At 46.5% G+C, this 26,350-nt stretch overlaps 1 protein-coding gene across 3 annotated transcripts in view; it reads left to right on the forward strand.

Annotated features, from left to right (window-relative positions):
• Positions 1-26,350, forward strand: part of ddx43 (DEAD (Asp-Glu-Ala-Asp) box polypeptide 43) — a 91,429-nt gene that overhangs the window by 25,997 nt on the left and 39,082 nt on the right. For 2 of the 3 annotated variants that reach the window (XM_070884777.1, XM_070884778.1), the window contains exons 6-9: positions 8,601-8,757; positions 8,864-8,982; positions 14,441-14,551; positions 19,194-19,335. In XM_070884777.1, coding sequence (XP_070740878.1) covers positions 8,601-8,757; positions 8,864-8,982; positions 14,441-14,551; positions 19,194-19,335 — 529 coding nt within the window. The remainder of the gene's footprint in view (positions 1-8,600; positions 8,758-8,863; positions 8,983-14,440; positions 14,552-19,193; positions 19,336-26,350) is intronic. The other variant, XM_070884779.1, reaches the window with a different exon arrangement.

Below are 26,350 nucleotides of genomic sequence, written 5' to 3' on the forward strand. Positions count from 1 at the left end.
ATAAGCCCAGTTGATCCAGTCTTTCTTGATATGTCAGTCCCGCCATCCCGGGAATCAGTCTGGTGAACCTTCGCTGCACTCCCTCAATAGCAAGAATGTCCTTCCTCAAGTTAGGAGACCAAAGCTGTACACAATACTCCAGGTGAGGCCTCACCAAGGCCCTGTACAACTGTAGCAACACCTCCCTGCTCCTGTACTCAATTCCCCTCGCTATGAAGGCCAACATGCCATTTGCTTTCTTAACCGCTTGCTGTACCTGCATGCCAACCTTCAATGACTGATGTACCATGACACCCAGGTCTCGTTGCACCTTCTCTTTTCCTAATCTGTCACCATTCAGATAATAGTCTGTCTCTCTGTTTTTACCACCAAAGTGGATAACCTCACATTTATCCACATTATACTTCATCTGCCATGCATTTGCCCACTCACCTAACCTATCCAAGTCACTCTGCAGCCTCATAGCATCCTCCTCGCAGCTCACACTGCCACCCAACTTAGTGTCATCCGCAAATTTGGAGATACTACATTTAATCCCCTCGTCTCAATCATTAATGTACAATGTAAACAGCTGGGGCCCCAGCACAGAACCTTGCGGTACCCCACTAGTCACTGCCTGCCATTCTGAAAAGTAGGTTCACGAGGTTGATTCCTGAGATGAAGGGTTGACTTATGAAGAAAAGTTGAACAGGATGGGCCTATACTCATTGGAGTTTAGAAGAATGAGGGGTGATCTTATTGAAACATAAGATTCTGAGGGGGTTTGACAGGGTAGATGCAGAGAGGATGTTTCCCCTCCTGGGGGAATCTAGAACTAGGGGGGTATAGTTTCAGAATAAGGGGTCGCCCATTTAAAACAGAGATGAGGAATTTCTTCTCTGAGGGTTGTGAATCTTTGAAATTCTCTATCCCAGAAAGCTGTGGAGGCTGGGTCATTGAGTGTATTAAAGGTGGAGATAGACAGATTTTTGAAGGATAAGAGAGTCAAAGGTTATGGGGAGCGGGCAGGGAAGTTGAGTTGAGGCCAGGATCAGGTCAGCCATGATCTTATTAAATGGCGGAGCAGGCTCGAGAGGCCAAATGGCCTCCTCCTGCTCCTATTTCTTATGTACCCTATCAGATCTTTTTATTATTTAAAATACCTTGATTCGGTCACCCCTCAAACTTCTAAACCAAGTTTAAGCAAATTGTTTCACAATTTAACCCTCTAAGCTCTGCTATCATTCTGGTGAATCTGCAGCCCCTCCAAGACCGATATATCCTTCATGAGTGTTCCAGATGGAACCGGACCAAGGCGCTACAATTGCGGCATCGCTTCCTCTCCTCTGTCCCAACCTGTGAGGAAAAAGGCCAACATTCCATTCGCCTTTTTGATTGCTATTTGTAACTGTGCTTCTAGTGATTTGTGTACCTGGACTCTTAAATTTCTTTGCTCCTTCACAGTCTCTCGATTTAAGAAAATATTCCAATTTGTCGTTCTCTGATTTAAAAAGTGGGTGAACTCAGGTTAGAAGCAAGAGGGTGTGTTGCGGAGAGACATCAGGAGATGGATTTCTATGTTTGGTATAATTTGGAAATCTTAACTCGCTGATTTAACATCAGGACGGCTGGAGCTGAGCATCAGATGAAGAGCAGATTAACGTTCGTGGTCTGCATTTCCAACTACATAAAGGGCCACAGTAGCAAAAGGAGGTTTAGTGTAATGCTAACACATTTTATCAGTGTTCTAACAGTTAAGTTAGTTCGAGAGGAAGGGTGAATTGTAAAGGTTATAAGTGCAGGTAGAGAAAGAATCTACTTTCCCTTTCCTGCCTATGAGAAGCCAGCTAAAGATTGTCTGAATCCAGTGACAGTGTGTTTTACTCAGGGAATAATATCATTTTTCTAGCCCATTTTTTTTTTCTTGGTGTCCTGAAAATCCCGGAGCAGCTGTTACTGGCTAGGCTCCATTGAAAACACATTCAGTTCCCCCTCACTAAGGGTAACGGCAGTGGATATTCTGCAAAGGAATGTCTGTCTGTCTCACTCCTCCACCCACATCTGTTTTTGCATCAGTCTCTCTCCCTTTATTTCTGTTTGTGTTCTCCTTTTCACTTTCCTTTGTATATTCCCTCTCTCCTTTTCACTTTCGCTTTATTCCCTCTCCTTTTCACTTTCCCTTCTTTATTCCCTCCCTCTCTTTCACTTTCCCTTCTTTATTCCCTCCCTCTCTTTCACTTTCCCTTCTTTATTCCCCCTCTCATTTTCACTTTCCCTTCTTTATTCTCTCCTTTTCACTTTCCCTTTTTCCCTCTCTCCTTTTCACTTCCCCTTTATTCCCCCTCTCATTTTCACTTTCCCTTCTTTATTCTCTCCTTTTCACTTCCCCTTTATTCCCCTCTCCTTTGTCTGATTGCCGTTGATTGACTGGCAGTTGGCAGAAACCATTGCAGTGTTCCCGTGCAGGTTATAAATAGCAGTACAGCAACATTCTTCCCCGAGGCCTACTCTGATCACCATTGGAGCAGGTCTATGGCCACACGGACTCATTAGCTGTGTCCTCGGGAGTTAATGTGAAAATATCCGACTGGATTGGAAGCCTGATTAGTGGCAAAATCGAAGCTAGCAATGATGAATTGAAAGCTATGTTGGTGTGGAGGGAGCGCAGTACTGAGTAAAACACATCAGTGATCTATTGTTAACACCCCACTGGTTACATGTTGGTAAAGGTATGTATAATGTGAAACTTGTTGATGACACTGAGCTCCATGGTGAGGTGTCTGGTGTAATGGTATGGACGGCATTCAAAGTATCTAGACTTAAGGGATGGGCCTGAGCAGCAGTAGCAACAGACAAATTTAAATGGAGATACACCTAATGTGGAACAGAAAATCTGAAATATATGCACAATTGTCCAAATTTGAGGTGATTATTGACCATTCACATTAAATGCCCTGTTGATCAATGAGGCTTACTGTACTGGGGCTCATTTCCAGGGCGTTTGTCGACAACAACAACCGTTATTTATATAGCGCCTTTAACATAGTAAAACATCGCAAGGCGCTTCACAGCAGTGTTACAAGACAAAACAAATAAATTTGACACCGAGCCTCATAAGACATTACGGTGGTTGACGAACAGCTTGGTCAAAGAGGTAGGTTTTAAGGAGCCTCTTAAAGGAGTAGAGAAGGATAGAGGTTTAGGGAGGGAGTTCCAGAGCTTAGGGCCCAGGCAGCTGAAGGCACGGCCGTCGATGGTTGAGCGGTTATAATCAGGGATGCTCGAGGGCAGAATTTGAGGAGGGCAGAATTTGAGGAGTGCCGACATGTCGTGGGGTTGTGAGGCTGAAATAGATTACAGAGATAGGGAGGGGCGAGGCCATGGAGTGATTTGTAAACAAGGATGAGAATTTTGAAATCGAGGTGTTGCTTAACTGGGAGCCAATGTAGGTCAGCGAGCACAGGGGTGATGGGTGATCGGGACTTGATGCGAGTTAGGACACGGGCAGCCGAGTTTTGGATGACCTCAAGTTTACGTAATGTAGAATGTGGGAGGCCAGCCAGGTATGAGTTGGAGCAGTCCAGTCGAGAGGTAACAAAGGTGTGGATGAGGGTTTCAGCAGCAGATGAGCTGAGTCAAGCGGCGGAGCTGAGCAATGTTACGGAGGTGAAAATAGGACTTAGTTACGCCGCAAAGTCAAAGTAAGCACCTGTGTATACATATTTGGAATATTTGCTCTGGTGTTAGGCACACTATGCAATCCTTCTCCATGTCGAAGCCCTCCATTCATCCTACACTAGCAGTTGTTTTGGCGAATTATTTGGTAAAGCTCAGTATCTCTCTCACCTCCCATTCATTTTCACACACAGCCGTGTATCTGGTATACTGCAAACTGCCTGTTGTTGCAGAGCAGTGGAAACGCTGCCCTCTGGGGGAATAAATCATTTACTGCAACAAGTTGCTTGCCCGACCAAAGCTTTGACTTTATGCTCGTAGCTCCTTCAGATCGCAATCCCTCGGGGCACACAGTCTTCACTCCTCTCACAATCAAATATTGGAATCTCTTCGTTTTTCCAAATATAGTGACTTCATGTCTCTGAATCCAACCCTTGGCTGCCACCTCTTGACCTCTGCTGACTCCACTCTTCTTCCTCCGTTACGTATTGGCAGGACTTCCAACCGCAAATGGACTCGTGCTGCCCACACATCCCCACTGAGCCATCACCAACAGTCAGTCTACCTTCCTGCCTCCGCCCGCAAGCTCTCCATTAACAGTGAGCGGCAGCCCTTTAACAATCAGTCACAGTGAGGGATCAGTGCAGATCAGGGTTCTGGGACCTGGAGCTCTAGGTCTGCAATATAGCGTCACACAACCAATATTTGTTTTCAAAATGCTGGACCTCTGTAAAATGAGGGAAGAATAAAGATCTGAATATGTGGCACCTACTTCACGCTGTTGAAATTTCCTGGGCGCCTTTATTATAATGGAAGTATGGCATCCATTTCCGATCCATTGCACCCCCAGAAAGGGGCATTAAGGGGATATTAGGGATTGTATAAAAATTTGCAGCTCTGTCACGACAGATCTCTGCCCATTTTGTATCCCATGTGGTTACAGTGGGGTCAATGAGAGCACGTTGGTGTCTTTTCCCAGCCTTTATGCTGGGTATCCCAAGTGGTAAGGCTGTGTCTATGACTGCTCCACCATTTAAAGGGACAGCCAACACTCTGTGTCCCCCCACAGACATCTCCCAGTGCCATCCCCGCCACCCCCATCGGCATCTCCGAGTGCATCTGTGTGTGTGTGTATACACGAACTGCTTCATTGTTTGAGGAGTTGCGAATGGAACAGAACACACCAAGCATCAGTGAACATCCCCACTTATGACCCTATGATGGAGGGAAGCTCATTGATGAAGCAGCTGAAGATGGTTGGGCCTAGGACACTGCCCTGAGGAACTCCTGCAGCGATGTCCTGGGCTGAGATGATTGGCCTCCAACAACCACAACCATCTTCCTTTGTGCTAGCTATGACTGCAGCCGGTGGAGAGATTTCTCCCTGATTCCCATTGACTTCAATTTTACTAGGGCTCCTTGATGCCACATTCGGTCAAATGTTGCCTTCATGTCAAGGGCAGTCACTCGCACCTCACTTCTGGAATTCAGCTCTTTTGTCCATGTTTGGACCAAGGCTGTAATGAGATCTGGAGTTGAGTGGTCCTGACGGAGTGCAAACTGAGCATCGGTGAGTAAGTACCACCTTTTAGCACTGTTGACAACACCTTCCATCACTTTGCTGATGATTGAGAGTAGGCTGATGGGACGGGAATTGGCCGGATTAGGTTTGTCCTGTTTTTTGTGGACAGGACATAACTGGTCAATTTTCCACATTGTCAGATAGATGCCGGTGTTTTAGCTGTACTGGTGCAGCTTGGCTAGAGGTGTGGCTAGTTCTGGCACACAAGTCTTCAGTACGACAGCCGGGATGTTGTTGGGGCCTATAGCATTTACTGTATCCATTTCAGCCATTTCTTGATATCACGTGCACCGTTTTGGTCTCCTTATGAAGAAGAATATACTTGCCTTAGAGGTGGTACAACCCTGGGATGAGAGGATTGTCCTGTGAGGAGAGATTGAGTAGATTGGGCCTATACTCTCTGGAGTTTAGAAGAATGAGAGGTGATCTCATTGAAACCTATAAGATTCTGTGCGGGATTGACAGGGTAGACGCTGAGTGGTTGTTTCCCCTGGCTGGAATATCTAGAACTAGGGGGCATAGTCTCAAGATAAGGGCTCGGCCATTTAAGACTGAGATGAGGGGAAATTTCTTCACTCTGGGTTGTGAATAGAGGGAGTGCAGCGAAGATTCACCAGACTGATTCCTGGGATGGCAGGACCGTCGTATGAGGAGAGATTGGGTCGACTAGGCCTGTATTCACCAGAGTTTAGAAGAGTGAGAGGGGATCTCATTGAAACATATAAAATTCTGACTGGGTTGGATAGACTGGATGTTGGGAGGATGTTTCCCCTGGCTGGGAAGTCTAGAACAAGGGGTCATAGTCTCAGGATACGGGGTAGGAAATTTAAGTCCAAGATGAGGAGAAATGTTTTCACTCAGAAGTTGGTGAACCTCTGGAATTCTCTACCTCAGAAGGCTGAGGAGGCCAAGTCACTGAATATATTTAAGAGAGAAATAGATAGATTTCTAGAAACAAAAGGCATCGAGGGGTATGGGGAAAAAGCGGGAATATGGTGTTGAGATAGAGGATCAGCCATGATCATATTGAATGGCGGTGCAGGCAAAGAAGGGCCGAATGGCCTACTACTGCTCCTATTTTCTATGTTTCTATGAATCTTTGGAATTCTCTAACCCAGAGGGCTGTGGATGCTGAGTTGTTGAGCATATACAAGGCTGAGAGATTTTTGGAATCAAGGGCTATAGAGATCGGGCAAGAAATCATCCGTGATCTTATTGAATGGCGGAGCAGGCTGGAGGGGCTGTATGGACGACTCCTGCTCCTATTTCTTATGTTCTAATGTAGCATTGCAATCCAGCCAGCGGAGACTTGAAGCCAGCTATGGAAGTGTTATAGCTCCCTCTTTTGGCAGAAAAGGAGTTCTCCAGACACACAATTGTACACTGAGTCCGTGCAAAAGTCTTGCGTTAAATTTGCTTAAAAATGTTTCTTTTTCGAGCTTCTATTGACTGAGTTCACTGGTCCTCGTGACCTGTTGCCGGACTTCTAACCAGCGCACCCGGCCAGGCTACCAGCTGTGGTAGCACAACTGCTTTAGAATTAGACATAAACCGAGATGCTGTATAATGATCGCATTGTTGGGAACCGAGATGCTGTATAATGATCGCATTGTTGGGAACCGAGATGCTGTATAATGATCGCATTGTTGGGAACCGAGATGCTGTATAATGATCGCATTGTTGGGCTGTAAATTGCAACCTCTCCAATGCGTACGATGTGCGCACATGCGCAAGCTCCGGCTCTCAGTCCGCGATGCACAAGCGCCGAGAACCGGCATTTGCGAACTGTTGAAATGTCTTTTGACAGATTGCACGCATCCCCAGGAGAAGGACATTTGCGGCCGGAGATTTGGGCTATTTGCCCAACTCCTGCCCAGCGAATGTCCTTCAAACTCTCACGCCTGGTGAAAGCAGGTGTACAGCTTACTTTCACCATCGTAAGAGTTTTAAAAGATAGAAAAATTAAATGTTATCACTAACTTTTACATTGAGAACCCTGTCCATTAAGGTAAGTTTATTTTTTACCCCTATTAAAGTATTTTTCCTAAAACATTGAATTGTTTTCCATTTTAAATATGTGAGGCGTTTTTTTATTTATTGTGTTGTGTTTCTCTGATTTTGAGGTTTTCTCATTGATAGTAATGGGAGCTTGTACAAACGGAACTCGCCATTATTGTCAATGAGAATACTCCATGTTCATTGGTGGTCCAGGCCCACGTGATCCCAGGATGCGCGAGCCCGTATGCTGGGCTGCCAATGGAGGCCTCGGACCGCAAGTGTACGTTCCTCCAGAACTACCGGGTACTTTCGTTTATAAAAAAAAAAAATTTCAGTTGGAGGCATCTGCCCGCGGGAAGCCTCCGACCGCAATTTCTGGGCCAGTATCATGTCCACCTGCAGCTTTCAGTATCGCCCATTCTCCTTTGTGAATATTTGTTTGTGGATGATTTCTTATAAAGCCTGAGGTAGCTGTGAGGTGGTACTGATGTCTGCCTTTTAACTGACGCCTGGAAGCCCCCTGGTGTTTGATACCTTACTGTCTCTCCTCAGCCGCTGCATTTGGTAAAATTCCATTGTATTCACTTGCATTGCATGTTTATAGAAGACCAGTCCTTGATTTGACAGAATGGTGCATGATGTAGCTCCACTGAGAGTTGTAGCTCTGCTTTATCTTCCTTCCTCCAGCTGCACTGTTGGGGGTGGGGGGCATTGATAGGAGCCAGAGTTTCCCAAATAAGGCATCGTTGTTGATGTCCCATCTAATGCCATCTCCCAAAGCAAGCGCTCTACTCGAAACTCCTTCACAGCAAACAAGCCCAAGGCAGGCAGAGGAAACGTTACAAGGACACCCTCAAAGTCTCCCAGATAAAATGCAACATCCCCACTGACACCTGGGTGTCCCTGGCTAAAGACCGCCCTAAGTGGAGGCAGTACATTCGGGAGGGCGCTGAGCACCTCGAGTTTCGTCGCCGAGAGCATGCAGAGGTCAGGCGCAGGCAGCGGAAGGAGCGTGCGGCAAACCAGTCCCACCCACCCCTTCCCTCAACGACTATCTGTCCCACCTGTGACAGAGTCTGTGGTTCTCGTATTGGACTGTACAGCCACCTAAGGACTCATTTTAAGAGTGGAAGCAAGTCTTCCTCGATGCCGAGGGACTGTCTATGATGATGAATGCCCTCTAGCAGCTGCCTTAAAGGCAGGATAAGAGGAGACTTGGGAGCAGCTTGCTCATCCCTTTGGGCTCGGGACCAGAAGGGGGTGTGACGGCTGGTTGGATGGTGACTTATTCCTTTTTTTAAGTTGTTCTAAGTCTTAAAATGTTCATCACGAGGGTCTCTTTGAACTGACATGCTTGTTTTAATAGAAAGTCAAACAACAATATAATTTGTGAAGATATGATTGAAGGCAAAAAGCGACAAATTCCTAATCCAGTGTGCGCATTTATGGAAGCTTTTCAGCATTATCCAGAGATTATGGCAAATATTAAGAGAGTTGGGTTCCAGCGGCCGACACCTATCCAGGTATGGAAACTTCACTTTATACTCAGCTGCCGTTCTGTAAACTGGTCATTCTGTTAATGCCAGTGAGACTTAGTTTTGTGATCTGTGGGTTGTGTTTCTGCTTCAGTCTCAAGCGTGGCCAGTAATTCTGCTGGGGACAGACCTGATTGGGATAGCACAGACTGGAACTGGAAAAACCCTGGCGTATCTCTTGCCTGGGTTCATCCACCTGGACTTGCAGCCAGTGTAAGTTGCTCACTCTCTTCCATTTTGCTTTCCGACAGTAAAATGTCATCTCCTTTCTCTCCTGCGCCTCTCCCATGATTAACTGTCTGTGTCCTCCACTTCCAGCCAAGGCTGAGAGAGCCTCACCGCATCCGATACAAATCAACTGAGTACAGGGGAGCAGTGCGTCGTGTGGTGAGGCACACTTTGCTGCTTTCCCCCACGAGTGTCTCCACCAACCTGCTGAAAACTGTCAAACCCAAGCCCACGGCAAATAGGATCGGCGTCACCATCACTCGGGCAGCACATACCGGCCCCTCGGTCAGGGGTCAAGGCTCGTAGAGCAGGATTGTACCAAGGTCAAGGAGCGAGGAATCAAAAAGCAGTGGGCTGTGTGGCCGCAGGCATGGATTGTAGGAGAGGGATTACTGAGCGAGGAAGAAAGTACCACGGTATCAGGTTGCTGGGCTAGATCGAGAGTAGGCCATCCTAATTTCAACACCACGAGGATACAGTATGTAAGATGGTCTATTTAGAGTTTAGAAAGAATGAGAGGGCGTTCACTGGTCAGTGAATCAGTAACATGAGGGCACCAATTTCATATCACAAGCTCATCAGACAAAGGGGAGCAATTGGAAAACACAAACAGTGGGGGAAGCAGAGTCTGAATAGGCAGGGGATCAATATTTGAAAATGGAAAAGGGCTGGGGAAATGGGACTGAGGGGTGAGGCCTACCAGAGCTGGGGTGGGGGGTGGGGCTGCGTCAATAGGGAATGGGACTGAGGGGAGAGGTCCATCAGAGAGAGAGGCACCGGGGGGGGGGGGGGGGAGCGATGGGGAACGGGACTGAGGGGAGAGGTCCATCAGAGAGAGAGGCACCGGGGGGGGGGGGGGAGCGATGGGGAACGGGACTGAGGGGAGAGGTCTATCAGAGAGAGAGAGAGCACAGGGAGGGGTGGGGGGGAACGGGACTGAGGGGGGGGAGGGGGGAGGTCCATCAGAGAGGGAGGGCACAGGGAGGGGGGAGGGACGATGGGGAACGGGACTGAGGGGGGAGGTCTATCACAGAGAGAGGGACATGGGGAGCGATGGGGAATGGGACTGAGGGGGGAGGTCTATCACAGAGAGAGGGATACAGGGCGATGGGGAACGGGACTGAGGGGGGAGGTCTGTAACAGAGAGGGACACGGGGCGATGGGGAACGGGACTGAGGGGAGAGGTCTATCAGAGAGAGAGAGCGCACAGGGAGGGGTGGGGGGGAACGGGACTGAGGGGGGGGAGGGGGGAGGTCCATCAGAGAGGGAGGGCACAGGGAGGGGGGAGGGACGATGGGGAACGGGACTGAGGGGGGAGGTCTATCACAGAGAGAGGGACATGGGGAACGATGGGGAATGGGACTGAGGGGGGAGGTCTATCACAGAGAGAGGGATACAGGGCGATGGGGAACGGGACTGAGGGGGGAGGTCTGTAACAGAGAGGGACACGGGGCGATGAGGAACGGGACTGAGGGGAGAGGTCTATCACAGAGAGAGGGACATGGGGAGCGATGGGGAATGGGACTGATTGGCAATGGGAGTAAGTAAGTGGTATAATGTTTGAGACCTGGGACTGGTATGATGGGCTGACCTGGCCTCCTTTGCTGTAAAAAGTCAGTGGTTCCGTGATTGTCTCAATTTTATCGTTACTCCAATAATCGTTCAATGGAGAGACAGCAATCATGAACATTGAGAGTTTTGTCAGTTTTCAATCAGGTTGCCAGATGAACCCTGGGCTTTGCATGAACTGCAGCATTAGTGGCTTTGCTAAAAGTATGGCTGAGCATTAGTTGCCTGGCTTTACCGCACACCACAAGCATGTGACTTGAACAAGTAACCCTTTGCAAAGACAATTATTAATGCCGCAAGTGAAGTCTCCTCCCTGGACTGGTTGAAACATAATAATACTGTTCTCCTTCTAGCCTGAGCTCAGGATGGACATTACCCGTGCCCTGGGACCACCTCAGACGCCATTCAGTAATGTATTCACTTCTACATTGTACTTATAGCCTCTTTTGTTCCTTTCACATAAATGATTTAAAGTTTTGACAAGTTTTGCCTCTTAGATTCTCAGTTATGTAACAGGAAGTGAAACTAGTATCATTGATGCAGCAAAAATGCCTGTGAAAAATAGAACTACGACAACCAACGCCACAGTTTGTAGATTCTAAAAATACTTAAGTGAACTGGTACAGATAAACAGAGCAAGGTTGATACAGTTTCATATCGTCCAAAACACTCTGAGATTACTGCCCTGTAATCATTGATTAGTGAGATTACTGTAATCATTAATCGGAGAGATTGCTGTAATCATTACTCAGTGAGGTCACTGCAACCATTAATGAGATCATTGTAATCATTGATCAGTAAGATTACTGCACTGTAACGTTTAATCAGAGATACTGTAATAACAGATCACTAACTTTTAATCAGTGAGATTACTGCATTGTAACCATTGTAATCATTAATAAGTGAGATTACTGTAATTAATCAGATTGCTGTAACCATTAATCAGTGAGATTACTGTAATTCATCAGAGATTACTGCTCCGTAACCATTGCTCAGTAAGATTACTGCATTGTAACGATTAATCAGTGAGATCACTGTAACCATTAATTAGTGAGATCACTGTAACCATTAATCAATGAGATTATTGTAATCATTAATCAGATTGCTGTAATCATTAATCAGAGATTACTGCATTGTAACCATTGTAATCATTAATTGACATTACTGTAATTAATCGACATTACTGTAATTAATCAGAGATTGCTGTAATCATTAACGATTAATTATTCTCACCGATTAATGATTACAGTAATCTCACTGATTAAGTCAGTGCAGTAATCTTACTGATCAATGATTACAGAACAGTAATCTCTGATGATTACAGCAATCTCTCTGATTAATGATTACAATGCAATAATCTCACTGATTAACGATTAATTATTCTCACTGATCAGAGATTACTGTAATCATTAATCAGTGAGATTACTGCATTGTAATCATTAATCAGAGAGATTGCTGTAATTAATCAGAGATTGCTGTAATCATTAATTGACATTACTGTAAATAATCAGAGATTGCTGTAATCATTAATCAGAGAGATTGCTGTAATCATCAGAGATTACTGCTCTGTAATCATTGATCAGTAAGATTACTGCACTGACTTAATCAGTGAGATTGCTGTAATCATGAATCAGATTACTGTAATTAAACAGATTACTGTAATCATTAATCAGATATTTCTGTAATCATTAATCAAAGATTACTGCTCTGTAATCATTGATCAGTAAGATTACTGCACTAACGATTAATCAGTGAGATTACTGTAATTAATCAGCGAGATGGCTGTAATCTTTAATCAGAGATTACTGTAACATTAATTAGATTAATGCACTAATTAGTGAGATTACTGTAATAATCAGATCACTGTAATCATTGATCAGAGATTACTGTAATATCAGTAAGATCACTAACTATTAATCAGTGATATCACTAACCATTAATCAGATTACTGTAAGCATTAATCAATGAGATTACTGTAATTGTTAATCACTAATCAGTGAGATTACTGTCATTAATCAGTGAGATGGCTGTAACCATTAATCAGTGAGATGACTATTAAACAGTGAGATCACTGTAATCATTAATCAGAGATGACTGTAATCAATGAGATCACTGTAACCATTAATCAATGAGATCACTGTAATCATAGATTGCTGTATTCATTAATCAGTGAGATTGCTGTAATCATTAATCAGTGAGATTACTTTAACCATTAATCAGTGAGATTGCTGTAACCATTACTCAGTGAGACTACTGCATTGTAACCATTGTAATAATTAATAAGTGAGATTACTGTAATTAATCAGATTGCTGTCATCATTAATCTGAGATTGCTGTGAGCATTAATAAGTAAGATTATTGTAATCATTAATCAGATTACTGTAACCATTAATCAGTGAGATTAGTGCCCTGTAACCATTAACCAGTGAGATGACTTTAACCATTAAACAGTGAGATCGCTGTAATCATTAATCAGAGATTACTGTAATCAATGAGATCACTGTAACCATTAATCAATGAGAACACTGTAACCATTAATCGATGAGATCACTGTAATCATAGATTGCTTTAATCATTAATGAGTGAGATTGCTGTAATCATTAATGAGTGAGATTGCTTTAACCATTACTCAGTGAGACTACTGCATTGTAACCATTGTAATAATTAATAAATGAGATTACTGTAATTAATAAGAGATTGCTGTAATCATCAGATTACTGTAACCATTAATCAGTGAGATTACTGTAATCGTTAATCAGTGAGATTAGTGCCCTGTAACCATTAATCAGTGAGATTGCTGTGAGCATTAATAAGTAAGATTATTGTAATCATTAATCAGAGATTACTGTAATCATTGAGATCACTGTAACCATTAATTAGTGAGATCACTATACATTAATCAATGATTGCTGTAATCATTAATCAGAGATTACTGCAATCATTAATCAATGAGATTAATGCACTGTAATCAGTGAGAATACTATAATTGCCCTGTAATCATTAATCAATGAGATTGCGGTGAGCATTAATAAGTCAAATTACTGTAATCATTAATCAGAAAGATTGCTGTAATAATTACTGAGATTACTGCATTGTAACCATAGTAATATCACATTAATTATTATGGTTACAATGCAGTAATCTGAGTAATTATTACAGCAATCTCTCTGATTAATGATTACAGTAATTTGACTTATTAATGCTCACCGCAATCTCATTGATTAATGATTACAGCAATCTCACTGATTAGTGACACTGATCTTATTAATTATTAGTCATTAATCAGTGAGATTGCTGTAATCATCAGTGCGATTACTGTAGTCATTAATCAGTGAGATTGCTGCAACCATTAATTAGTGAGATCGCTGTAACCATTCATCAATTTAACCATTAATCAATGTGATTACTGTAATCATTAATCAGAGATTACAGGACTGTAACGATCAGTGAGATTACTGTAACCATTAATGAGTGAGATTACTGCCCTGTATTGATTCCACGGTCCTTCATGCAGTCGCTATACTGTGTTACGCATTTAGTGGTCATTCAGTGTTGGCAGCTGCCAAGGCTCGTACAGTTAGGTAAGGAGTTATTTATTGATTCTTTTGTTTGCTGGTAAATCAGGTACGTTCTAAAATGACGCAATATATTTGGTGTCAAATGAGTAGTTGAAATTTCAGTGATACGGAAATATTAATCATTGTGTTGATACGAAAACTCCAGGACAAGGCCCCAGCCTCCATGTCCCACTGAGCAGTGCACACTTGTCATTGTTTTAAGACTTGCCAAGGGTCGTCTGGCTGACGAGGGCTGTCATCCATTCCCATTGGATTGTGCTGTGCCTGTACTCTGTAACAACTCTGTTTGTGTTTAGGACGCGGGATAAGTGTGATGGCCCTGGGATGTTGGTCCTCACTCCAACCAGAGAGCTTGCTCTTCAGATACAGGAAGAGTGCAACAAATACAGTTACAAAGGAATTAAGAGGTACTGATGATAGCTATGCAATAAGTTCAGGTAAAAGTCAGAGAGCTGCTTTCATATGTCCTGTTTTATCTTTCTATCCACGCTATCCAGCCTTTTGTATACAAGCCTCACCATAATTCTGCTGCTCCAGCTGTCTCTTCAATTCACGATATGATTAATGGTGGCTGGAGGGGTGAAGACCTGCATTTCTGGCTGGCTCGTGGGTCCTGGCTGCTGGTTGCTCAAATCTTAATGCCCGGTGCTTCCAATATCAAATCAGCAACACTGACATCCCTACAGAATGAACGTTAAATGGTGTGGTTTGCTTTGTGCCTCGTGTCTACAGCGTTGGAAGCAGCTATGGCTGGATAACACCCCTCTACTGAACCGCACCCTGTATTGTAGGTTCAATGGGCTCCATTTTCCCCAGCGATTTGTGCCGTTTTTAAAAAAAAAAAAATCCAAGTTTCCCCAATCTTTGTGTGCCAGCGTAACTCAGTTACGATTTTTTTAGATCAGTTTTTTTTGGCGTCATAGGGGGTGTAACCTGATGTCTGCGCCAGTTTGTCACAATTATGAAAGTTTGGCCAATTTAAATTTATCCCAGGACAGCGTATGTGACCACTCCTGAAAAAAACTTCTCGGCACTTACCAGCGCACATGAAAAAATCGGCACAGAAAGACTCCATTGTTTTTATGCGAATTTTTTGGAGGGAGTCAAGACACAAATATCCACAATCAAGCTTAAATTTTTAAAACTTAAAACGCAGGAAATGGAAGTTTAATGGAATTATTTTAAGTTTTCATTTTGTTTTAAATTACACGCACGCCACCACCGAACAACTCCAAGCCGGACTCTCGAGGGTTGGTGTGTCGGCCGGCAGAATCGGTCCCTCGCCCGGACACAGGGGCTCGGGACTCGGCTTCAAAAGAAGCTCAGAGGGGGCGGTGGTTTGGTGGGTGGGGCTGTGGAAGGTGAACGGGAAGTATGAGAAGCCTACACTACGCATCAAATAAAGCCCGGCGAGGGGGGGGGGGGGTTGTGGGAGGGGCGTTTTCCCGAGCATTTCGCCTGCTCAGACCTGGGTGTGGTCCATACTAAGGCGTTGACCCCGGGCAGAGAGAGAACAAAGAACCTTGTCCTGCCCTTTTGAGCTTCTTGCAAAAGTACAATTTAACCATGGGGGCAATACTGACGATGTCATACCTTGTGGAAGCCTTCTGTATGATGGTGCTGCGGAGGAGACGATTCGCATGAGGAGCCTCAGCACATAGGATGATGGGCAGGAAGCCTTACCCACGTCGGGTATATCAAGGCAGGCATTCGTACCTGCACCCGAGTGATGCAGACTGTGTCAGAAGGCTGGCTACTTTTTTGGGGAGAGTAGTTGGGGCCAAGAAAAACTGGCAATATGCCACACAAAAAAAGAGCATTGGGGAAAATTGAGCCCAATTTCTCGGGGCCCTGGGAAATTGACACTGTAATAGGACAAGAGGCATTTCTCAGGCCCTCCGCTTCCCGTCTCCCTCTTGTGGGTTTAGCTCTCAGGCTAGCTTGGGGTAAAATCCTTGCTTTGCTCAGTCTTCAGCCCCACATGATACAAAGCATTGCTGCCAATGTATAAGAACATAAGAAATAGGAGCAGCAGTAGGCCATTCGACCCCTCGAGCCAGCTCCGCCATTCAATAAGACCATAGCTGACCTGATCTTGGCCTCGACTCCACTTCGCTGCCCGCTCCCCATAACCCTTGACTCCCTTATCTCTCAAAAATCTGTCTGTCTCCACCTTTAAATATATTCAATAACCCAGCCTCCACAGCTCTCTGGGGTAGAGAATTCCAAAGATTCACGACCCTCTGAGAGAAGAAATTACATAAGAACATAAGAAATAGGAGCAGGAGTAGGCCATACGGCCCCACGAGCCTGCTCCGCCATTTAATACGATCATGGCTGATCCGATCATGGACACGGGTCCACTTCCCTGCCCGCTCCACATAATCCCTTATTCTTCCTCATTGCCGTTTTAAATGGGCAACCCCTTATTCTGAGACTCTGCCCCCCTAGTTCTAGATTCCCCCACGAGAGGAAACATTCTCTTTGCATCTACCCTGTCAAGCCTCCTCAGAATCTTACACCTTACAATAAGATCACCTCTGTAGGTCAAAGTGATGTGCAGCTTTGTTCTGTGATGTCAGTCTTACTGATACTCCAGAGCAGCCAAGTGAACGACTAACTAAGTGTAGGTAGGTGACTGATTCTTCAGAACCAATACTCTGAGTCCTCCAGCAACAGTCTGCTAGATAAAGATGTAATAAAAACAGAAAATGCTGGAAACAGTCAGCGGGTCAGGCAACATCTGTGGAGAGAGAAACAGAGTTAACGTTTCAGCTTGATGACCTTTTCTCAGGACTTCTGTTTCTCTCTTCAGTAAAGTGGACAAGGGAGAACCAGTTGATGTGGTATATTTGGACTTTCAGAAGGCGTTCGATAAGGTCCCACACAAGAGATTAATGTGCAAAGTTAGAGCACATGGGATTGGGGGTAGTGTGCTGACATGGATTGAGAACTGGTTGTCAAACAGGAAGCAAAGAGTAGGAACTAATGGGTACTTTTCAGAATGGCAGGCAGTGACTAGTGGGGTACCGCAAGGTTCTGTGCTGGGGCCCCAGCTGTTTACGCTGTACATTAATGATTTAGATGAGGGGATTAAATGTAGTATCTCCAAATTTGCGGATGACACTAAGTTGGGTGGCAGTGTGAGCTGCGAGGAGGATGCTGTGAGGCTGCAGAGCGACTTGGATAGGTTAGGTGAGTGGGCAAATGCATGGCAGATGAAGTATAATGTGGATAAATGTGAGGTTATCCACTTTGGTGGTAAAAACAGAGAGACAGACTATTATCTGAATGGTGACAGATTAGGAAAAGGGGAGGTGCAACGAGACCTGGGTGTCGTGGTACATCGGTCATTGAAGGTTGGCATGCAGGTACAGCAGGCGGTTAAGAAAGCAAATGGCATGTTGGCCTTCATAGCGAGGGGATTTGAGTACAAGGGCAGGGAGGTGTTGCTACAGTTGTACAGGGCATTGGTGAGGCCACACCTGGAGTATTGTGTACAGTTTTGGTCTCCTAACCTGAGGAAGGACATTCTTGCTATTGAGGGAGTGCAGCGAAGATTCACCAGACTGATTCCCGGGATGGCGGGACTGACCTATCAAGAAAGACTGGATCAACTGGGCTTGTATTCACTGGAGTTCAGAAGAATGAGAGGGGACCTCATAGAAACATTTAAAATTCTGACGGGGTTAGACAGGTTAGATGCAGGAAGAATGTTCCCAATGTTGGGGAAGTCCAGAACCAGGGGTCACAGTCTAAGGATAAGGGGTAAGCCATTTAGGACTGAGATGCGGAGGAACTTCTTCACCCAGAGAGTGGTGAACCTGTGGAATTCTCTACCACAGAAAGTTGTTGAGGCCAATTCACTAAATATATTCAAAAAGGAGTTAGATGCGGTCCTTACTACTAAGGGGGATCAAGGGGTATGGCGAGAAAGCAGGAATGGGGTACTGAAGTTGAATGTTCAGCCATGAACTCATTGAATGGCGGTGCAGGCTAGAAGGGCCGAATGGCCTACTCCTGCACCTATTTTCTATGTTTCTATGCTTCTATGTTTCACAGATGCTGCCTGACCTGCTGAGTATTTCCAGCATTTTCTCTTTTATTTCAGATTTCCAACATCTGCAGTATTTTGCTTTTGTTTCGATAAAGTCTAAATGTAAGATTTGCACCACCTCGGGCAGGGTTGGCAATGACCACCTATCAGACTACACCTCTCAACTGGTTTGCAGGAAGCAGGTGGCAGTGACCTGGGGTGGTCTATTCCGTGGGTGCCTCTCCGTTACAGCATAGGATCAGGAAATCAGTTCATGTTTCACATTGAAGCCTATCCCATTCCTACAGACACTCCACTGCAGTGACACGTTTCACATGTTGTCAAAGCTACGATAGGAGATCAGGGCAACCCCAGTGTGAATTCAGGATCCAGACCAGGCCAATCCCAGTGGGAATTCAGGATCCAGACCAGGCCAATCCCAGTGGGAATTCAGGATCCAGACCAGGCCAATCCCAGTGGGAATTCAGGATCCAGACCAGGCCAATCCCAGTGGGAATTCAGGATCCAGATCAGTCTAATCCCAGTGGGAATTCAGGATTAGATCAGTCTAATCCCAGTGTGAATTCAGGATCCAGACCAGGCCAATCCCAGTGGGAATTCAGGATCCAGATCAGGCTAATCCCAGTGGGAATTCAGGATCCAGATCAGTCTAATCCCAGTGGGAATTCAGGATTAGATCAGTCTAATCCCAGTGTGAATTCAGGATCCAGACCAGGCCAATCCCAGTGGGAATTCAGGATCCAGATCAGGCCAATCCCAGTGTGAATTCAGGATTAGATCAGGCCAATCCCAGTGTGAATTCAGGATTAGATCAGGCCAATCCCAGTGGGAATTCAGGATTAGATCAGGCCAATCCCAGTGTGAATTCAGGATCCAGATTGGTTCATTTGGCGAGTTTATTTCTTTTCGCCCTTGTGTGTCTTTGAGCAGCTTTCAATATCCTCATGTTCCCAATTGATCTATGTTTAATTGTTGGATGTTTCATTTTGCAGTATTTGTATTTATGGAGGAGGAAGCCGTAAGGATCAGATCAGCACCGTTACAAAAGGAGTGGACATTGTTATTGCAACTCCCGGGCGGCTGAATGATCTTCAAATGAACAATTACATCAATCTGAAGAGCATCACTTATTTGGTGAGTGAACATGGGCAGCTGAAGCAGACCCTAATCCAATGTCTTCCGCTTCCACGAGATTCCATTTGGCGTTGGTTTTTAGTAAAATAATGGATTCCCTCGTCGAATCTGGTATTGATCTGATTGCTTTGAAGATCCTGTGTCTAATTTGCTAATACTGTGTCAAGCAGTCACAAAACTGGGCGGTTCCTAAAGAAAACAGGCAATAAATTCCAGAGTGGAGAGTTTGTCATTTGTTGTCCACCCATAACTGCAACGGAGTTTAGGATGGTTTGTAACAAGCCGTGTTTATCCTTCGTGCATTGGGCATTTCTTTGAGTATGATTGGGTTTCAGGTGGTGGTAAACTGTCGGCAGTAATGTGTTGCTTAAAAAACGTAACCCAACTTGACAAGTCCGTTTCATGGCAACACCGTAAAACTTGGGATGAGTAAAGATAGTTTGGTTTAGTTAAGACAGACCAACATCCAGGGCTAGAATTTCCATTGGCTTACCGCCTGGTTTCTGGGCAGTATTGGCCATTGTGGGCGGTAATCAGGTGAGCGAAAATGTCCTTTACCTGTGTTCCGCCAGCGGTTTCGAGGTACCGCTGGGGCGTGGACCATCTTCAGATCGCCCTGGCGCGATATTTGGCTGAGTGGTGACCCACAGGTAAGTATGAAAAAAAAATGCCCATGAGGATCAGCAGAGCTGGGCGGTAGGTGAGTAGCTCTTCAAGAAAAAGGTTAGTACTTGTTTTTACTCATTATTTTAAAATTCTGTTGTGGTGATTTAGTTTAAAAGGGTCTTGAGAATGTTTGGGTTTTTTTTATGTGATATTTTTGAAAAATAATTTCTAGTATTTTTATGCTGCTAGACTCAACCCGCAGCCTCGGGGTAAATTTTTAGTGATTTTTAAAAATTTATCGGCCATTTTCCTTCGGAACCGCCCAATCAACCCTAAATTCCACATTTTCGCCCAGGAATGGGGCTGCAACGCCCATGTTTTTCACCCGGCATATTTTTTAATATTTTGAAGCTTTTGCCGGCGATAATCTTGGGAAGCTATTGGGCAGCAATCGGGCGCTGGCGGACTGAGAGGAAATTCTAGCCCCAAGTCTCCGTTTTTATTGTTGTTGAGCCTCTCGCCTCGTAAAGAGGTGCCGCCTTTCGGATGAGACGTTAAACCGAAGCCCTATCCGCCCTCCAGGTGGATGTAAAAGATCCCAAGCACCATTTCAAAGTAGAGCTGGTGAGTTGTCCCTCAACAACATCACTAAAACAGATTAGCTGATCATTGAATTCATCGCTGTTTGCTGGGGTCTTGCTGTTTTTGTAAATTGGCTGTCCTGTTTACCTGCACGTTCAGCGACTGTAACGTGCTTTGGGACATCCAGCCAGGTGTTCTGTAAGTGCAAGTTCTTACTGTCGCACTGACTTCAAATTTACAAAAGAGGCAATGCCTAACGCTTCATTTATATTGCGCTGCGTGTTCTGTACCACAATGAAAATTTCACACACCACTACTGAGTTACACAGAGGATAGAACTGACATGTATGTAGCTCCTGTCACATCCCTTGCTCATTGAATGGTGGCATGAGATGGGAAAAAAGGCACCTCCGAGAGTGCAATGCTCCCTCAGTACTGCCCCTCCGACAGTGCAGCGCTCTCTCAGTACTGCCCCTCTGACAGTGAAGCGCTCCTTCAGTACCGCCCCTCTGACAGTGCAGCGCTCCCTCAGTACTGCTCCTCCGACAGTGCAGCATTCCCTCAGTACTGCTCCTCCGACAGTGCAGCGCTCCCTCAGTACTGCTCCTCCGACAGTGCAGCACTCAGTCATCATCATCATAGGCAGTCACTTGAAATCGAGGAAGACTTGCTTCCACACTAAAAGTGAGTTCTCAGATGACTGAACAGTCCAATATGGGAATTACAGTCTCTGTCGCAGGTGGGACAGACAGTGGTTGAGGGAAAGGGTGGGTGGGGAGTCTGGCTTGCCGCATGCTCCTTCCACTGCCTGCGCCTGTTTTCTGCATGCTCTCGGTGACGAGACTCGAGGTGCTCAGTGCCCTCCCGGATGCTCTTCCTCCACTTAGGGCGCTCTTTGGCCAGGGACTCCCAGGTGTCGGTGGGGATGTTGCACTTTATGTTAGAGGAGTGGAAGATGCCTGTGCGTGATTCCTTTTAATGTGGGGTGATCGTTGCACGCCGGCTACCACACGGGCTTAGCTGAAACATAGAAACATAGAAAATAGGTGCAGGAGTAGGCCATTCGGCCCTTCTAGCCTGCACCGCCATTCAATGAGTTCATGGCTGAACATGCAACTTCAGTACCCCATTCCTGCTTTCTCGCCATACCCCTTGATCCCCCTAGTAGTAAGGACTTCATCTAACTCCTTTTTGAATATATTTAGTGAATTGGCCTCAACAACTTTCTGTGGTAGAGAATTCCACAGGTTCACCACTCTCTGGGTGAAGAAGTTTCTCCGCATCTCGGTCCTAAATGGCTTACCCCTTATCCTTAGACTGTGACCCCTGGTTCTGGACTTCCCCAACATTGGGAACATTCTTCCTGCATCTAACCTGTCTAAACCCGTCAGAATTTTAAACGTTTCTATGAGGTCCCCTCTCATTCTTCTGAACTCCAGTGAATACAAGCCCAGTTGATCCAGTCTTTCTTGATAGGTCAGTCCCGCCATCCCGGGAATCAGTCTGGTGAACCTTCGCTGCACTCCCTCAATAGCAAGAATGTCCTTCCTCAGGTTAGGAGACGAAAACTGTACACAATACTCCAGGTGTGGCCTCACCAAGGCCCTGTACAACTGTAGCAACACCTCCCTGCCCCTGTACTCAAATCCCCTCGCTATGAAGGCCAACATGCCATTTGCTTTCTTAACCGCCTGCTGTACCTGCATGCCAACCTTCAGTGACTGATGTACCATGACACCCAGGTCTCTTTGCCTTTTTCTAATCTGTCACCATTCAGATAATAGTCTGTCTCTCTGTTTTTATCATCAAAGTGGATAACCTCACATTTATCCACATTATACTTCATCTGCCATCCATTTGCCCACTCACCTAACCTATCCAAGTCGCTCTGCAGCCTCATAGCATCCTCCTCGCAGCTCACACTGCCACCCAACTTAGTGTCATCCGCAAATTTGGAGATACTACATTTAATCTCCTCGTCTAAATCATTAATGTACAATGTAAACAGCTGGGGCCCCAGCACAGAACCTTGCGGTAACCCACTAGTCACTGCCTGCCATTCTGAAAAGTACCCATTTACTCCTACTCTTTGCTTCCTGTCTGACAACCAGTTCTCAATCCACGTCAGCACACTACCCCCAATCCCATGTGCTTTAACTTTGCACATTAATCTCCTGTGTGGGACCTTGTCGAAAGCCTTCTGAAAGTCCAAATACACCACATCCACTGGTTCTCCTTTGTCCACTTTACTGAAAACATCCTCAAAAAATTCCAGAAGATTTGTCAAGCATGATCTCCCTTTCACAAATCCATGCTGACTTGGACCTATCATGTCACCTCTTTCCAAATGTGCTGCTATGACATCCTTAATAATTGATTCCATCATTTTACCCACTACCGATGAGCGAGGTCTTGGTCCAGTGGCAAGGGGGGCCAGGATGACTGGAGACCAGGCACTGCTGTATGGGCCTAATTGCCTACGGCGAGGTGTTGGCCGCAGGCTTGGTGCTGGGCAGCGCCTTTGATGGTAGGTGGTCCAAGGTTTGTTTGGGGTCAGGCATTGGGGGGGCGGCGGTGTTTGGGGTCAGGCATTGGGGGGGGGGGGGGGGGCAGCGGTGCACTGGGGCTCAGAATGGGGGGGGCAGGGGGGGGTCACAGCCATTGTACTCACCAGGTGCTGGAGGAGGAGAGGACGAGATGAGGTGGGGGGGAGATGGAGGCCCGATAGCCAGGCCCAGTCGCCGCAGGAGGTCCAGCCGGGAGGTCCAGGTCGAGGTCGCATCGAGTCAGCAGGAGGTCCAGCCGGGAGGTCCAGGTCGAGGTCGCGTCGAGTCAGCAGGAGGTCCAGCCGGGAAACGCCGATGTGGCGGAAGGCCTGAGATAGGCCCGAACTTTGGGAATCGCGGGTTTGGGGTTAGGGTGGGGATTTTAGTCTTTAAGACCCCCTATTGGGGTCGATTAGGGCTGGGGCTTGGGAGGGGGAAGTTAGAGGGCCGCGGAGCTGTTTAGCAGGGGAGCTCCCTCGGGAGCCATCACAACGATCCATCACAGACCCAATTCATGATCGGACCGGGGTCAAGCAGGGCTGCGTCAGTGCTCCCAACCCTCTTCTCAATCTTCCTCGCTGCCATGCTCCACCTCACAGTTGATAAGCTCCCCGCTGGAGTGGAGCTAAACTACAGAACCAGTGGGAAGCTGTTCAACCTTCGCCGTCTCCAGGCCAGGTCCAAGACCACTCCAGCCTCTGTCGTCGAGCTACAGTACGTGGAGACACCTGCGTCGATGCACACACAGAGGCTGAACTCCCGGACATAGTCGACATATTTACTGAGGCGTATGAAAGCATGGGCTTTACGCTAAACATCCGTAAGACAAAGGTCTTCCACCAGCCTGTCCTCGCCACACAGCACTGCTCCCCAAACATCAAGATCCACAGCGTGGCCCTGGACAACGTGGACCACTTCCCACATCTCGGGAGCCTCCTATCAACAAGAGCAGGCATTGTGATGAGATCCAGCAGCGCCTCCAGTGCGCCAGTGCAGCCTTCGGCCGCCTGAGGAAAAGAGTGTTTGAAGATCAGTCCCTCAAAACTCTCACCAAGCGCATGGTCTACAGGGCTGTAGTAATACCCGCCCTCCTGTATGGCTCAGAGACATGGACCATGTACAGTAGACACCTCAAGTCACTGGAGAAATACCACCAGCGGTGTCTCCGCAAGATCCTGCAAATCCCCTGGGAGGACAGATGCACAAACATTAGCGTCCTCGACCAGGCCAACATCCCCAGCATTGAAGCACTGACCACACTTGATCAGCACTCCCTCAGTACTGCCCCTCCGACAGTGCAGCACCCCCTCAGTACTGCCCCTCCGACAGTGCAGCACCCCCTCAGTACTGCCCCTCCGACAGTGCAGCACTCCCCTCAGTACTGCCCCTCCGACAGTGCAGCACTCCCCTCAGTACTGCCCCTCCGACAGTGCAGCACTCCCTCAGTACTGCCCCTCCGACAGTGCAGCACTCCCTCAGTACTGCCCCTCCGACAGTGCAGCACTCCCTCAGTACTGCCCCTCCGACAGTGCAGCACTCCCTCAGTACTGCCCCTCCGACAGTGCAGCACTCCCCTCAGTACTGCACTGCAGTGTCGGCCTAGATTTTGTGCAAAGTATGCAGATGACTAAGCGTAATTCTGACACCTCAATGTCTCGCAAATGTCAAATGTTGTTTTATATCACTCCTGTGAAGCGTCTTGGGACGTTTTACTACATTAAAGGCGCTACATAAATACAAGATGTTGTTCAGCCTCTCTTAATTTAGTTTGTACTTGGCTTTGTCAGATAAAATCATGTTTTCTTGGCTGCAAGTCAAGTAAAGAATGCATCTACCCATCTTTCCAGTGGGTTGGTTCATTCATTAATTGTTTCCTCGTGTTTATTGAAGTGAGAAATGTGTACAGCGTACTGGGGAATGGAACGATCTCGAGTGTCAACGGCAAGTACTCAAAGCTCGATGAGGCTTGAAGCTCCCTCTCCTCTGCCCTAACAGTGGGCCTCAGCTCCAGAGCCCCCCCCCGCCCCATTGAGGCCTGTTTCCTGCGCCAGCCACCCGTGGGCCAATGTGAGTGGTATTGCCAATCAGTCACTTGTTCTCTGGACCCACAGCAACTGGGCCGAGACTGACCAAACTTATCTCCAGGCCCCAACAGCCAGCAGATAGAGGGGACGTCAGCCCGGTTGGAGTTTAACCCAATGTCCAATCCAACCTTGCCAAGAGCTTACAGGTTCTCCAACTTTAACGCTGGGCTTTGTATTTGCGATTTGCATTGCTGTTTGGGCTTCTCTCAGTTTGACCAGGTCTTAACCAGGAATGTTAGTCAAACCACAGAATCAGAGGACGTGGCAAGGGATTCGTTCATCTGTAAATGGCTGGGGAAATCTCTCAGTTGGACAGTATGTTGCAGTGCGTTAATTCTCCAGCAGGTGGCACTTTATGGAAACATCTCTCCAAGTGTTTCAGCTGCTTTCATTATTTCGGAAGGAGATTACACAGAGACCCAAACCTGTAAACCAAAGAGGCTGTTTTTCGTGTGTGTCGGTCTGGATCATCATCATAGGCAGTCCCTTGGAATCGAGGAAGACTTGTTTCCACTCTAAAAATGAGTCCTTGGGTGGCTGAACAGTCCAATACGGGAATTACAGTCTCTGTCACAGCTGGGGCAGACAGTGGTTGAGGGAAAGGGGTGGGTGGGACTGGTTTGCCGCACGCTCCTTCCGCTGCCTGCGCTTGGTTTCTGCATGCTCTCGGCGACGAGACTCGAGGTGCTCAGCGCCCTCCCGGATGCATTTCCTCCACTTAGGGCCATCTTTGGCCAGAGATTCCCAGATGTCGGTGGGGATGTTGCACTTTATCAAGGTGTACTTTTTGTGTGTCGGTCTGGATAGTGAATGTCTGGGGGTTGGGGTAATGTCAGCATGGGCCGCTGGATAAAGGCCAGAGATGGGAATCCTGTGGGCTCAGCTCCAGACCCTTGGATTATTATCTACGCAGACACTAGTCAGTCTCCCCTGGCATTAGCACATCAAGTCTACGTTTAGTAGTCGGGTCAAGTCGAGCTACACAGCGGGGAACGAGTGCATCTTGTATACACACATCGTTCAGTCAAGGTACAGGATCGATACTGCCTAACCGTGTATCGTTGCCACACAGGCCTCCATACAACAAAGAGCTGTATAAGAAGTTAAATCACCTTTTACTTGTGAGTCATTTGAGCAGAAAAGAGCTGGTGTTGGCTGCACCTGTCAGTACTCCTGCTGAGTGCATCTCTTCTTCCC

The sequence above is a fragment of the Pristiophorus japonicus genome, chromosome 7, assembly GCF_044704955.1.
Source record: "Pristiophorus japonicus isolate sPriJap1 chromosome 7, sPriJap1.hap1, whole genome shotgun sequence".
Lineage (NCBI taxonomy): Eukaryota > Metazoa > Chordata > Chondrichthyes > Pristiophoridae > Pristiophorus > Pristiophorus japonicus.